This window comes from Aegilops tauschii, chromosome 3 (assembly GCF_002575655.3).
Source record: "Aegilops tauschii subsp. strangulata cultivar AL8/78 chromosome 3, Aet v6.0, whole genome shotgun sequence".
NCBI classification, from domain to species: Eukaryota; Viridiplantae; Streptophyta; class Magnoliopsida; order Poales; family Poaceae; genus Aegilops; species Aegilops tauschii.
Window position 1 is genome coordinate 561,689,017 of NC_053037.3, and position 15,943 is coordinate 561,704,959.

A 15,943-nucleotide genomic window follows, 5' to 3' on the forward strand; every position below is an offset into this window, starting at 1 on the left:
CAAGCACCATCATGTTTAGTTTGAAAATGCTTGCAAAAGGGAGGACTGGTGTGATCGATACATGCAGCTTGACACTTAACGCTCTTGCTCTGCAGCGTACAAACACATGAACTGTCTCGCTTTCCTCATTTCCAACGCATGAAGCTGAAACTCGGATCCAGTATCCAAGCAGCAATGTGTACCATGTGCGATTACTTGGATCTCAACGTCGATGACGGAAGTATCCTAGGGATTCTTCTATTTGGTGAGCATCTAATCCATAAAGCGGGTCCGACACGTACGTAGGCACAACCAAACGATGGTAGGTACTCCTTTTGTTGCATTGCACCCAATTAAGCTGCTAGCTAAAAACAGCTAGCTAGGTTTAGCTAACGATCGATCTAATCCTGTTCTTGTGTTTTTTCCCTTTCGTTGTCCTTGATGTCACTCCACGTAGCTAGGGCCACGACCCACATCATGAACTAACTGTTTTACAACAACAGTTATCCACACATGGCAATTGACAGAGTAACAAAAAAAATAAGTTTCATTCATAATTTTCCATGATCTAACTAGATTAGTGCGCATGAGTTTGTTTCCTGCATGCTAGCGGCAGTTTGTGATGATGACCTAATTAATTAAAATGCATATGGATGCCACGCATGCATGGTTCTGAATATATTTATTGGATTGATTAGCCCAACTGAGAAGAACAATGAAAAAAGATTGCCGGAGATGCAGTGTTAATCAAAGCAAGGGCATGCCATGAAATCGGGAGCCCTGTGCAGATCAGCAACTCTGCTAGTAATGGAGCATAAACTATATCATTTGGACGGGAAACTTCTCAAGATCATTTTTATTTGTTAATCACACAGTTAATCTTTTGGAGATAGCATGCAAAAACTGTTTGTACGTATGTGATACACTACTTTATATTTTACAAGAGACAGACAGGGAGGGGATCTCGAGAAGGTGAGCTTGCTGACCGAATTGATGCGCTTTCTCTGCAAGATATGGAAATCAGATAATAAACAGAATATGACACCTCATCCATTGGATGAGAACTAGGTGGGCGCGCCTCTTGAGGGGGAGCTGAGTGGTGCCTGGTTGTAGTCGACCCTAGCTTTAACACACTTTTCTATTCTAATTAGAGTGTGTGGGATGGTTGCTTTAATTAAGAAACTTAGCAGCAGAAATAGAAATATATATACAGAGAAACCCCATTATGGATCTGAACATGAACCATCTGACTAAGAATAGTGCACTTTACATAAGCAACAACATAGATTTAGCGTCTTCAAAAGCATGTGATAAGAGGGCCCAAAAGAAAACATATGTTATCATGGGATAGAGCATAATTAGGAGTACTTAGTGCTAGATTATATTGACACAGGGGTTACAGTGTCTTCAATGGTGCATCTAGAGGCGGTGCACGGTGAGAACCAGGCGGCACTTTGAAGTGATCCTGAAATGAAATGCACAGATGTCTCCTTCGTGAATGTTGGTGCGGCGACAAAACTCAGACCAGTTGGTGGTTATAGTGGCCCTCTTGTCAGTTCCTAGCATGATGCGACATTCGGTGAGCAGACGGCCATTTGCAAGTCTGACCATGAGTGTATCATTGTTTGGATTAGTGTAGTCCAGCAGGTTCTCTTCGTACCTGAAAATACTGGTACAAGAAAGCAAGTAATTTACATGGACAGAAATTGTTGTGTGATATGGAAGATAAGAGCGTGTTCTATGGATATTAATGATATTAATGCTCATACAAAATTACTGTTATTGACTAAACGTCTTGAGGACCCAATTTATGAATGCTCAAGTAATATGGCTGATGAAACAACAAAGAGAAGGCAATATTTCTGGTCTCCAATTGACAATTTGAGTATGCACAACCTAGTGTATGAGCAGAGAACAAACGAATGAAAAAATGTTGTAGCAAAGTTGATATAGTAAGCAAGATAATGGTAAGCTAGAAAAGATGAAGTAGAAAACTTCCAAAGTGGCAGGAGAAAAATAACAACAGACCAGGTCTTGATCTATCTGGTATACAGTGAGAAAGGGAACATAATTGGTATTTGTGAGATGACTAAACTGCTGACTGTTAGGTAGTATGAACAGAACAAGAATTTTTTATATCTTAAGCATAGATAGAACAATAGTATAAATAAGAAAATCTGTAAGCCAACCTTCGTTTGTATCATCACAAACTTAGAGCTCTTAGGTAATTAAAATGCATAAGAGAACACCATTGTTTATTCTCTAAAATGGCTGGTGAAGCACATCAAAAGAGTGAAGCAGTAGAGGAAGATGAAGAACTAAAAATAGATGGGCGGGTAATCGAATGGTCGACTACAGCAGACTATAGAATTCTAAGAGAAACAAGTAATATTGCAAAAGTGAGTTCAATGACTCTCATTGAGTATAACAAAGTATTAGAGTGGGAAAGAATGCCGAAGAAAAAATTGGGCTTACAAAGAGACGTAGGAAAGCAAATATGTCATTTTCACATACAGCATGGGCATGGCACTAAAGCATTAGTAGTGGTGTTCAAAAGATAAAGGATAAAGCACAAATACTCAGTTTGAAACAATCAACATGTTTTCTGTTAAAAAAATCAATAAAAAGTGGGAGTTCTATAGTATGGAGATACAACTTGCTACATCATGAAGTTAGTAAACATTGGATAGGTTGTGCATTTGAGCATACCATATACTAGCCTGGTTTGGCAAACGTCTTGCTGATTGTGCACACTCAGTACTTGATGTCTGGCTCTTTGTGCCAAAACATAGCAAAGAGAGCATTTATGTGGTGCTCATAGAGCTTCACCTCATTACCCCAGTAAAAGTGGTCTTCAAGCTCACCAAAGTACTGGATGCCACCAGGTATTCCTGCATTCAATTGGAAGTAGGTGAGAAGCAAGTTAAGTATTGCTTGCAACAGCCGTAAATGTCATAGTTTGTTTGGGAAAGGAGATTTCAGTTATATAAGAGAGTAGGCTGGGTGTTAGGGTCTCTTTGGATTGAACCCAAACCAGCTGTACCAAAACGATGGGGTGCCAGAATTTTGGTGAAGAAAACTGTGAGCTGGAACTTGCTCGTGTGGTACTATAGAGTGACAAAGGTCGGCTAAAAAATTGGCAGCCATCGGAAAATTCGGCTGCAATCGAAACGGTTGCCCACACTATGGTGAACGGCGAGAATTTTGGGAGGGTAGCCTTTGGCAGCCATCCAAACAGGCCCTTAGACATGAGGTCATATAAGTAAATTGAGTATTAATTTTTAAAATGAGAGAAGTGAAGTTCTAAAATATAGCAGATGGTGAAAGCAGATTGTAGAATAGAGAAAGCACAAACGATTGCATACAGATTCAGGTCTGCATTGTCTGACATGCTGAAGGAGATGACTACAAAAGGAAACAAACATTGAGCAAGCAAAAGTAGAACAGAGCAGTGTGATTGCCAATTTTGTGAGAGAAGTATGGTGAGACCAATCAGTAGGAAAGGAAATAAATATTAATCTAGCAGATGTAGTGAATAGTTGAAGGCAGTCGATAAAGAAATACACTGATACTTGGTTGGTTATGAAGCTGTGAGTTTGTTGTTTCACATATTAAAAACAAAGAAATAAGTTATGTGCTCACGGCGTATGATGTACTCTTGCTGCTCATTCTCTTCAGTCTATTCATCGTATCATAAAGTATAGTGTTAGAAATACGAAATGTGATTATTTCCACTGGAGATGGTGAAACATAAGAATGAAACTATTAACTTTGAAAGAGGAGTAAAACGGAAAGCGGGAGTGATGAATCTTAAAAATGTTTTGTTGCTTATAGAATTGCACAGAAAGCTAGTGAGCTACGTTCTCTGAATTAGGTTGAATTAGTGTGTGTAGTGTGCGACGTTCATAGAAAGGTTGAATTAGTGTGTGTAGTGGGCGACGTTCATAGAACAGGACAAACAGGAAATAAGCAAGTATGATATGTACTCCATATGGCGCTATAGATGTCGCTGAAGCAATTGATAAAATGGCGATATAATCGATATGGATAGCTGGTGGTGCCATTTAGAGATGGCTGTGATGAATGTATAGGGTTACGGATATATCATTTATTCTTATAGTTGTTTTACATCCACATAACGACATATGTGGGAACTAACTGAGACAGCACATGGTGGTAGAGTAGAGTACAATCATGAAAAACACTGATGAGAATTATGTGTACAGGTGAGCATGTATGTGATTAATCGGGAAGGCAAAATGTAAAACAATTAGTAAAATAGATTAATATATAATTGATGTAGTGATGACAAAGATATTCATGTAACTGAAACAGTAGGTGAAACTGAATCTTAATGTGCATTTAGCAGATTCGAAGCGCCAATTGATTCATGTGGTGTATGAGAACGAATCTGTACTTTTGGATGAAAAGTTGAATGATTAGAGAGTTGAATACTACTAACGTCAAGATGTCCCTGCCCAACAACGTCAGCAACACCTTGGAAATGCTCACATTTAAAGTCGTCTTGGTGCTCTGCTATGTATATTAGCCTGCCTTTTTCAACACTTGTGAAACTATCAACCTGGGTTGTACAAATAATCTTCCACAGCAAAGGAACGAATTGAATTGCTCTTTTTTATAATGACAGCAGTAGTAGTAGTACTCTGCCATTGACACACGACTTCTACCCTCAGGAACTTGGTGGTCACTCGTGATATCTACAGAGTGTACTACGTCTATTTCTCTGTGAGGTATGCCTAGCTGAAATAATCGTCGACCATACGGGGAAAATAAAGGGTATCGCAATGGCATGAAAGCAGGATGGAGGCTAGATACATGGTGTAGTCCATTTTCCACACTATCAACAATAACATCGTGTTTATAGTTTTCTACACAAAAGTCACCAATAATTAGACCAGCAAGTTCGTTGCATGCAGGGAGACTATACTGGACTGGATCATTTTTCTCTGCACCAACTGTTATAAAACCAATTCTTTCATCGCCTTGGTTTTCAAGTCGATATCTAGCCATTCTAAATGTTTGTACAAGAGGATTAAACTTATCAAGCATCTTCATTAAACCATCAGTTATTTCTCTATCAATGCCACTGTCTTTTTCTCCATCTTCGGTCATCACGGCATTAATTCGATTTTATACCTCATTTCGTGTGTCATGAATATATAGCTCAACAAGTTTTGGAGTGGCGCCTCTATTTGGCAGAAGTGATCCAATACGGTGATACACCTGACCATGAATTTTAAATACATATGGACCACCACCATGGTTAATATGTTTATCAATATCTGCTCCCATGGAGGTGAAAGCAAAAAGGGAATTATATTGCCTGCTTTTATCTAAGAACTGTTTAGAACGTGAATCACCGTCAAACCTAGTAGCTCTGATAGAAAAGGTGGTGGGTTTTTAAAAGCCGGCATCGACACTTTACCACCTTTGCAGCATAGGTTATATATGATGCGACGGTCAGGCACACATGTTTCATTCTTGCATCTCTCACGGAACCAAAACACAGCGCCACAGAACTGGCACCGGTACTCAGGCGCCCCCAAATACAACCTCTTTTTATATGCGGCTGTAGAGAGAATACATTAGATGTTTGCATAAAGCGTCTAAGGTCTAATACTTTTGCTCTCGAAGTTACCTTTTAAGAATTCTGTGTAATCGGAAGAAAACAGAGAGCGTGTGGTAGATGTAGTAGGGTAGGGGTAACCTTCAAACAAACGAAATAATTAATTTAGCACGCTTCCACAACCAGCAGGGGGTTGTTTGCACGGTGGATAGTGAGGTGACGCAAGGAGGGCAGACCTGTGCGACGCCATACACGTATCTTTCTCTTTTGCATTCCCTGACGACGTCTTAACTGGCTGTATGCATGCGACACAACTGGAAAGAAACCACCACCTGTGGTAGAATATTTGTTAAAAGGGTTCTACCGTAATGGCCACAAACTGGAACATTCACGAACCGTACCTATGAATGTTGTGTTTGCAGTAGGGGGTGATGATCCAGGCTCGGAATTCATAACAGGTGATTCACACATAAGTTGAGGTCGCACAAAATAGGATATCTAAGGATAACAATAACATAAGATCATGCTAAACCGTAACGCACTTCGGAACAAGGCTAAACGCGTTGCTACTCTGCTGCGGCGCCGGCAAAGAGATCGATCATGTGCAGCAGCACGATCCACAGCAGGATCAGTGGAATTCATGTCGTCTGCTCCTTTCACGCGTACCACAAATGATATCACAAACGGCGCAAGGAAAAGAAATGCGAACAAACACACACAATCAAAGAACAAGTATCACAAGTCGCATGGAAAAAAAGTGCAGACTGTACCTTAGTCCTATAGCTGACGCGCCAAGCAGATGAAACGACGATCCAAACACAGTGATCAATTGATCGCCACAATTTCTGATAAAACAAACGAGAATGTAGGTCAGTTAAGAGCAAACAGATGGCTAGAAGCGCATGCTATATGCTGAAGCTATATTCACTAATATTCATTTTCTTATCAAGCTTGTTATGATAATGTCAAAAACATCTTTGAACTCTTTTACGCTGTCATGGTCGTATGTGCTATTTACCCGGCGCCACGAATGGGGGGTGGGGGGGGGGGGGGGGGGGGGGGGGTGGTGATCTGTATTTATACATGAGTTTCGTATGTACACGCACCTATTCAATTCATCTCACACCCTATTTCTTTTAGCAGTTCTAAGATTTTGTTGCAAATGGCAGTCACATATTTTATGGTCTGCATCACAACACAACACATCTGATTTGACATGAATCTTCATGATGCCACATGCGACAATCTTGCTCAAAACAACATAAAATAAAAAGCAGAGCTGACCGGCATGGTAAGAAAGGTGCCGCAAACAGCACCTGAACGAGAGAGACGAACAAACCAAATCCGATGATGATCCGAGAACTGCGATTTCTGAAAAAAGGAAAGAAAATCCAAGGCGTCACACGAAAGAGACATAACAACAAACACGTGATGAGCGTGAATGAAGCGATACAGCCAGGAATCGAAAATGAACATATGGACACTCATCAATAGAGATGAACAGAGCATGAAACGTACCTTGCCAGTGATGAAAGGTGCAGCGAAGAGGGTGGAACCGGAAGAGCGATCGATGAACAGCAACAGATCTAGAAGTCAGTTAACACCAACCTGGTAAAAGAACACCACAGAGGAGCAGTAACAAGAGCAGCAACACCTATCAAAAAGAGAACAACAGGCTGGCTTAAGGGAAGAGCGATTCTACCTCCATGGTTCTTTACGAGCGGAGCGGAGGACTGGATGGGGCGACGCAGAAGGACGAAGAGGCGACGAGAGCGATGCATGTATATATGAAGGACACAATAGAGGGCAGACGCAGGAGCAGAGTGAGCACATCCAAACGACGGTGGCTGGATATGAAAGCAACCGAACCTCACTGAGCACACCCAGACAAGAGGTACACAGGAGGCATACAACGCGGGTCGGCCAACGTGGGGCCTTCACATCAGAGAGCATGTAACCCGGGGGGTGAAGAGACGTTGTGTGCCACAAAACGCGCCCTGACACCAGCCATCGCTATCCCCCACTCATCGCAGCCCAACCATCCATCGCTATCTCTCACACAGACGCAATGCACCCACACGCATCGCCCGCAATCCACTGACAGGTCGGCCCAGCATAAACCAGGCCCATAGGCCAGGGTGTGAGCGCCCGAGGTAGGCTCCTCCGATACTAGCAGCGTAGCTTGCGACGCATTGCCGACACGATTGGGCAGAAGAATTGGAAGCACGCGATTGGCGAGCACGAGAATGCACAGTAGCAGGTGATGACATGGATGATGCGAGCGGGCGCCTATCGTGTGTAGCTTATTGTTTTGGATAGTGCTAGCACAAGTCTAAGACTATAGCGACGTCCATGAAGAGCGCACGTTTATCATCAAAAACCATTATGCTTCGCACCCTTCAGTTGCTTGCCTTTTTTTTTTTCGGGTAATCAGTTGCTTGCATGCATAGTACGAATTTCGTGCAAATATTTTTTTTCCAATGGTTTAGGATGAAACATGCTCAGCTAAAACACGAAATTCGTTTAAAACAAGCTAGCAGATTTAAATACTTTGGTCCTTTAGAAAGCACTCACTGGAGAAAATTCCAAGGAAATTATGCTTAACCATAGGGGTGGCATTTTGGTTCTTGAGTCAATTTTGTTGACAAGAAATGTTATTTGTCCAATTTTCAAGGAAACTGTCCACCATGAAAAATAATTAAAACTTCAATTTTGATACAGTACTACTTAGAGCATCTCCAACAGCCGCCGAACGCGCCGCGCGCTAAAAATCACTTTTCCACGCGCCCTTCGCCTGGTTTTGCGCGGCCAGCAGCGCTGGCTCCAACAGCCGCGCTAAAATGCAGCGCGCGCGCGCCGCTCCAGCAGCGCGCGCGACTCGCCGGCGCATGCCATATGTTGCATTTTGGCACAAAATGGATTTCAAACATTCAAAATGCAATGAACATGGCATATAAATTTCACACAAACAAGTTGATGAATAAAAGTTCATGCCCACAAGTTCATCCAACCAAGTTCAAAATGCAAACCAAGTTCATGACACAAACGAAAGACACATCAACCCTCGTCCTCGTCTTCGTCCTCATCTTCGGAAGACGATTCTTCCTCCTCCGAAGATGATTCTTCCTCCTTCTCCTCATCATTGTCGCGCACCGCATCACATGAAGCTCCGACGGTGTCGGCAAGATCTTCAACGGCATCTTCATGGGAAGGTGTGTGAGGAGGCACACCGGAAGACATTCCGCCCATAGCGGCCGGAGGTGCACCCATGCCTCCCATGAGAGAAGCAAAACTCATGCCTCCCATGGCGGCCAAGGCGCCGGGCGGTGCTCCAAAGCCACCCATGGCTCCCATGGTCTCCATGGTAGCTCCAAAGCCACCCATGGCACCTAAGCCGCCCACGGTAGCTCCGAAGCCACCCATGGCGCCAAGGCTACCGCCACCCATGGCGCCAAGGCCACCGCCACCCATTGCGCGAATCATAGCTCTTTTTTGGATCAAGACTTCTTCATGGGCAAGATTGACATACTCCTTTTGCGCCTCATTGAGGATAGATGTGTCCAAGAAGAACAAGTGCTTCTCCCATTCCAACAATCTAGTTCTCTCCTCATTGCTCACCTTCCTCTCCTCCAAAGCCACCTTCCTCTCCTCGGCCGCCACCCTCCTCTCCTCGGCCGCGGCATCTTGGTTCCTTGCCATTTTCCTCACCTCGTTGGCTTCTTTTCTTGCCTTCACAATAGCTTCCATAGCATTTTTTAGCTCATCATCTCCTTTCCTCTTCTTCTTTTCTTTTGCGTCTTTCTTGCACCCATCTGGCCGTTTTGGCTTCGAGTATGAAACCGAGTTGGGTATGGGGCTTCTCTTGCCGTCATCAGTTGATGCATCCTCCTCCTCCTCATCATCATCATCCAACTCAATTGTTCGCTTGCGTTTGTTGCTCAAATCCAAATCATCCAAATCATCACGCTTCTTCCATTTCTCATCATCCTTCAACACTTCATAGCAATGAGGCAAGGTAAATATCCTTCCTTTCTTGATCTTCCCCTTCTTGGTTCTCTTCTCCTCTCCTGTGAACAAGTTTTGTGCAATGTTGTACTACATGAAAGCAAAGCAAGTTCGCACTTCAAACACCAACAACAAGTATGATGAACATGGATGAAATGCCACTTACTCTATCGTCCTCATTGGTGCCACTTGGGTTCAACTTGTCAACCGCCTTTTGTGCGGTCGCCCACTTTTGACAATCCTTGTTGATTGTCGACCACCTGGACCGAAGTGATCGCTCGGAGCGGTCAATTCCACTCACGTTGCGAACATCAAAGTGTTCTTTCATCCGCCCCCAATAAGCATCTCTACTTTGATCACCTCCGACGGATGGATCCCTCGACACTTGCAACCAAGTATTGCATAGTAAGATGTCTTCGGCGTTGGTGTAATTGCCCGCTCTTCCTTTCGGCGCGTCGACAATGCCCTCACCATCCTCGTCCACCTCGAACTCATGGTCTTCGAAATCCATGTCATTGGTTTGAGACCAATGCGAATTGTTGGAGCCAACACCCATAGTTGACATGTATGCATCATCGTTGAGACTACAAAATATATAGAACAATGCAAATAAGCTATCTATATGAATGCATTCAAAAAATAACAAGAAAAGAAAAGTTGGAAAAAAAATCTACCTTTGGGGCATATCGTCGAACACGTTGTGCGCATCGGCCGCCGGTTCAACGAGTGAGCTCGCCGGCGCTTCGGTAGCCGCCGCGCCCGTCACACGCCCTGCAAGCTTCTTCCTCCTCGCCTTCGAGGTGCCGGAGCCGTCCGCCGCCTTGTTCTTCTTCGCGGATGTCTTGCCCTTCTTCGGCCGCGCGTTGGGGAGCTTCGGGGGGGGGGGGGGGGGGGCGGCACGGGGCGGCGCCGGCGCGACGCCACCCGCCGCCGAGGTCATCCGTGGCGGCATGAAGAGGCCGCGCGCGAGGCCGATGCTCGGAGGAACTCCGGCGGAGGCGAGGCCAACGCTCCCCGCGCTAGGGTTTGCGGAGGCGGCGGCGGCGGTGGAGGGGTCGCGGCTGTAGGATGGGGTGAGCGGGGTGCCGGCGCGTGCGTCCATCGGGTCAAGTTCGCCGGCGCCGGCGCGCGCGGGGCGAAGTTGGCGGGGAGGAGAGAGTGTGGCGCGAGCGCTCGTGTGTGCCGCGCGCGAAAGCGGGCGCCCCAAATACACATCGCGAGTTGGCGATTCGGACCGCGCGTCCAACTCCATATGCCGCGCGCGCGGTTATTGCGCACCCGCCGGAACCACTCTACCGGTTGCGGCGCGTTAAAATGGCCAAATTTGCGGCGCGACGCTTGTTTAACGCGGCTGTTGGAGATGCTCTTACTGTGAAAAGCTGTTTATATTCTCTGGGGAAAAAAGGCGTCAAGCTTCTACATATACTCCTACGGTCCTACCTCACATGTGAAAAGGAAGAATTGTTTAATCTATTCTTGTTTTGACTTAGGATGGAAAAAGTACATAGTGAAGTGTCGAGCAGCTGATCTATGGAGCAAAGACGCGGAGCAAGTCAGCAGTCACACACACCGTTTATTCGACGCACTGTCCTACATTTGAGAAGTCTCAGCTGTAGCGTATCGAATGCAGCACTGCTCACGTTTGAACAGATTCTCACCTCAACAAGAACGTGCAAATAAAAAAAAATTTTAACAAGAACGTGCAAATGAAAGAGCACCATATACTTATAGATGTTCGATGGGCAAGATACACGTGTACACAGTGTACAAGTACAATCAGTGTACTTGTGTAGCATCATCACTTTACAAAAGACGATAAGCAAAGGGAGGGACGGAGCTCGTAGAGTATCTGATTCTGATCCCTGCAGGTTAGCCATGTACCTGAACATAGTTTAGTCGAATTAACACACATATCCCTAAAGAACTCGTCATTGACACACATATCTCACAAGCACGTTGCTAGCTGCTGGCTAGACGTGTTTCCATAATTCTCCACGCATGTATAAAACTATAAAGGAGAAACATACTGCGTGCAGTGCTCATCGTTTTATTTTCTAAATATGACAGTAGAATATATTTTATTTTCCAACTAAGAATAAATGGGGTGAGTGTTTGTTTAGCTATATCATAACTTTTTTTAGTGTATTCTAAATTTCCACATGGATAATTAATGCGCTTGCCTATGGTTCACTTGAGAACTGAGTCACTTGACTAAGAAATAACTATTTTCTTACTTAATTTTAGATAGCCGGCTGATCAAGATTTTTTTTTGTACTTGCAAGTACCAAGATGTCCCGATCGAATCGTTATTAGTGGCGACTTCAACGGTATAGTTATTTATTATTTTCCATGGAAATAACACAACAAATAAAATTTGTATTATTGGTGCTCCTCGCACATTAAAAGAAGTGTATACTTGTATAAGTAAATAATGTTACACAAAAAGTCCAGTGCTTAACAATCTTTACGTTGAGAAGAAAGTAAAGAAGTCCTTAGGAAGAGGTGGAGCAGGGAGAAGCTAAAGAATTATACTTTCATTTTCTGTCGTCGCTACTGAACAACCAATTGTCCAAAGAGCTGGGACCTGATTACACAAATCCAGGATTACTGTATTGTGACAAAAAAATTGTGTCTTATTTTTATTCAGTATGTCATGTGTGGATAAGTGATGTTATAAGCAAAGTTGAGGGTCGCCAAACAGAACAATCTATTTTCTGACAAGTGTTCCAGATAGAACGATCATCGGTTTCTTTCTAAATGCGATCGCACACATGTTTTGTATTGCGTTGGATTACGGTTTAATAAGATCCAGGTTTTAACCCCATGCATTGGATTGATGTTCTGCAGAATTTTTTGGAACATCTACCATACAAGCACTAGCAAAACGTGATGCTAATCGGGTGCTGACTAGGAGCGGTACAGCAGTACTAGATGGAGCATAAACAACTTTGGTGTGCGGCACTATTCTATTCTTACGCGTGACGCACACACTGCCATTAACAAAGTAGTTCAAGCATCTATAAGTAGATGAAACCAACCACTGCACCCACCATCCAAATCATCGCAACAGCAGCAGCCGGGCAGAGCAATCTTCTTCTTCGATCTCTCGTCATTCATCAATGGCCAAGATCCAGCCCCTTCCTTCCTCTCCCTGCTCCACCTCTTCCTACGGAAACCAACAGAGCTCGCAGGCTTACACGGTGTGGATGAAGTCGCTGGTCTTCAACGGCAACGGCTGCGCGGTGTACGGCCCAGACGGCGCCGTCGCCTTCCGCGTCGACAACTACGGCTGCAGGGGCGGCCGCGAGGTCCTCTTCATGGACCGCGCCGGCAACGCCCTCATCAGGATCAGGCGCAAAGGCTTCGGCATGTTCAGGAGGTGGGAGGTCTCCCGCTGCGCCCACAACGGCGGCCAGGACGAGGAGGCAACGCCGTGGTTCAGAGTGCGCCGGGCCGAGAAGGGCGGGGCCGCCGTGGCGATGCACGGCGGCGCGGGGACGTGCTACACGATGGACGGATGCTGCGCGCGCAAGCCGGAGTACAGAATCCGCGACGTGGATGGCACGGTCGTGGCGGAGGTGGCGCGGAAGCAGACGACGGCGGGTGTGGTGCTCGGAGAGGACGTGCTGACGCTGACGGTGGGGCCGGAGGTGGGCCACCTGCTCGTCTTGGGCTTGGTCGTTGTGCGTGGCCTCATGAACGGATCCATGTGATGGATGAATTCCACTCAAAAAAAAAAATGTGATGGATGAATGCAACGGGTGCTCGTTCTCCGGTTCTCCTGGCGAAAATCTCCAATTTTGTACGTACAACTAGTTTAGAGTAGCCGAGAGCTTGTTTCACACGAACATTTAGAAGCCATTTTGGGAACATTTTTAGCCAAACTGAGGACATGAAAACTCTTTTTGGTGGATGTTTTTTCACCCTTTATCAAGTGTTGTTCGAAGAAATCCTTGTAGACGTATACATGTGGTAACATAATTGCAAGTGTTTTCTGTTTGGATGGAACGCAACAACATTTGACAAAAGTCAGAGCTAGATTCTTTTGAGGACGGGATGCCATGAAAAGGAAATACCATATGGTAGGATGGATAGAGCTTTGCACCCTAAGGGCATCTCCAATGGAAGGCGCTTGCTTAGGCGCTTAACTAGCTAAAGTAAATGATTTAAATTCCTAGCGTCTGTGCAAGAGTCCGTGTCTCCAACGGTAGCAGCTATCCAATAGGCGCCTGGGCCGATTTTTCCTCTCCTAATACGTGAAAAATTCCTTGTAGCGCCCGGCGCATCAGCTGGCATTAGTGCCAAAGATAATCCTTGGATCGACCAGGAATTGAACACAACGGCCAGGGAAACAATCCTAGCGTCGGGCACTAGCGCCCGCGTTGGAGATGCCCTAAGGCTTTGGGAGGACTTGGGCTGTTCATTTGCAAGAAGATGAACATATTACTTCTCATGAAATGGTGTTGGAAGCTTTCTCATGATCCCACGGGGTTGTGGATGACGATCATAAAAGCCAAATATTTTCCTAATTATTTCTTGGATAACCTAGAGGATCTCATACTTGGAACGGGAGCCGAAGAGTCAAGAAGATTTTTAGTTTAGATACTAAATTTGCAGCGGGCAACGGATGGGACACTTTTTTCAAGTTCAGCAAATGGCTTAGTACAACGCCCCTTCATGAGAAACACCCTCACATCTTTGTCCTAGCCTCTGAGCCTACAATTAGTGTTACCAACCTTTTGCAAGACAATTGAGTCAACATCAAGTTTAAGTGCAAGCTCAATTAACCGAGTGCTAGAAAATTGGGATTCGCTCCGTGGGGAGTTGGTTTGAGTTACCCTCAATGACAACACCGATACAACCTCATGGGAGTTGGAAGCGTAAGGTAACTACTATGTTAAATCTATGTATAAGTATTTGGTTTGTGGGCCTGCTATCTGCGATGCTAAGTGCCTTTGGTCGACAATGGTGCCACTGAAAGCGTGTGTCAACCCACTGAAAAATCATGGCCTGGGTGGTGGCACTTGTGTGTTACGCTTGGAACCTGAGAACACCAATCACATTATTTCCAACTATGCACCGGCCGGATCATTTGGAGATGTATTTACGAATGCTTTGGTTGCACTTGGGACCCAACCTCTTCTAATGAGGTGATTGGTATTCTTATGAATCTTAAGAGGTCATCTCGTACGCGTAGCTTGAAAGGCATTTGCGATGCTAGCCTTGAAGTTGTGTAATTGCTGCAACAAATTTCCTATTGAGGGGGCATCCCAAATCATCCAACTGACTATATTAAAATCTCTATTTTCTTTAGTTGTGGGAGTCCCTAGGGAAGATGAAGGCCATGGGAATGTGCACTGAATCAACAGAGAAAGTCAGATCCCATGATCATCACTAGCAACATTTATCTAGAACCCATTCCTATGTTTTGTGCTCGATGTCGAGGCCTTGTTTTAGTATTTGGTACTTATGTATCTTTGCAGTTTTGGTTTGTTCTATAAGACTATGTTATGTTGGTCTATCCACTTCTCGAGCGTTATTGATTTAATGAAACAAGCTTCAGGCACCTTTCATCTAAAACAACTACACATTTTCTCTTAGCGAGTACATTTTCCTGAACTTTACCATTAGCAAGATCAATGATTTTAGTCATGCTTTAATTTGAACTGGAGAATAGGATCGTGCAATTCCTAAATCACCTCCGAGAACAACTTACATAAAAGGAGGCACAAACATCATATATCCATTCTAATGTTTGTTACCTACTTATATGACAGCTTCAACCCGGTCAAATACATTCTTATTTGACCAATTGACTCAAGAAAAAGTGTGTGTGTGGTAAACCATACTTTCCTTGGAATTTCCAAGGGTGGCTGCTAGAAGGACCTCTTTTTTTTTAATCTGCTATCTTGATTCGTATTATTTTTTTAAATTTCTGTAAGGGTTTGTGCTGATTGATATACAACTTCTGGCCTTTTAGCAAGAGAAAAAGTCGCACACACGTGGGGAGAATCCACATTTTGCGTTGGGAAAGGGGCACAAGTCACATTTATATTATTTCTAATATTTTTTTACCTACTTATACGTCAGTTTCCATTCAACCCGGTCAAATATATTCTTATCTGACCAATTAACTCATGAGCCAACATGACCCCATCTGATTAAGCATACTTTCCCTGGAATTTCCGGTGGTGGCTGCTATCTAAAGAATATCTCTATTTTAAATTTGCTAACTTGTTTCAAACTTTCATCAGGGATGAAGTTCCAAGGTTGATCATGCTTCACCGGAAACTCTTAGCATACAATTTTTTTTTGCATGGAATTCGTATCCTACATGCAAGCACTTTTTTCAGAAACACGGTACAACGGCGG

At 44.3% G+C, this 15,943-nt stretch overlaps 1 protein-coding gene across 1 annotated transcript; it reads left to right on the top strand.

Moving 5' to 3' along the window:
- Positions 1–12,639: 12,639 nt before the first annotated feature.
- LOC109758905 (protein LURP-one-related 11-like) lies at positions 12,640–13,502 on the top strand. Its single transcript, XM_020317764.3, has one exon. The coding sequence runs from the start codon at positions 12,691–12,693 to the stop codon at positions 13,282–13,284; it is 594 nt and encodes a 197-aa protein (XP_020173353.1). The 5' UTR covers positions 12,640–12,690; the 3' UTR covers positions 13,285–13,502.
- Positions 13,503–15,943: the final 2,441 nt, after the last annotated feature.

What these genes read in the sequence shown, in the direction of transcription:
- LOC109758905 (XM_020317764.3), top strand. Translation starts at nt 12,691, where the DNA reads ATGGCCAAGATCCAGCCCCTTCCTTCCTCTCCCTGCTCCACCTCTTCC.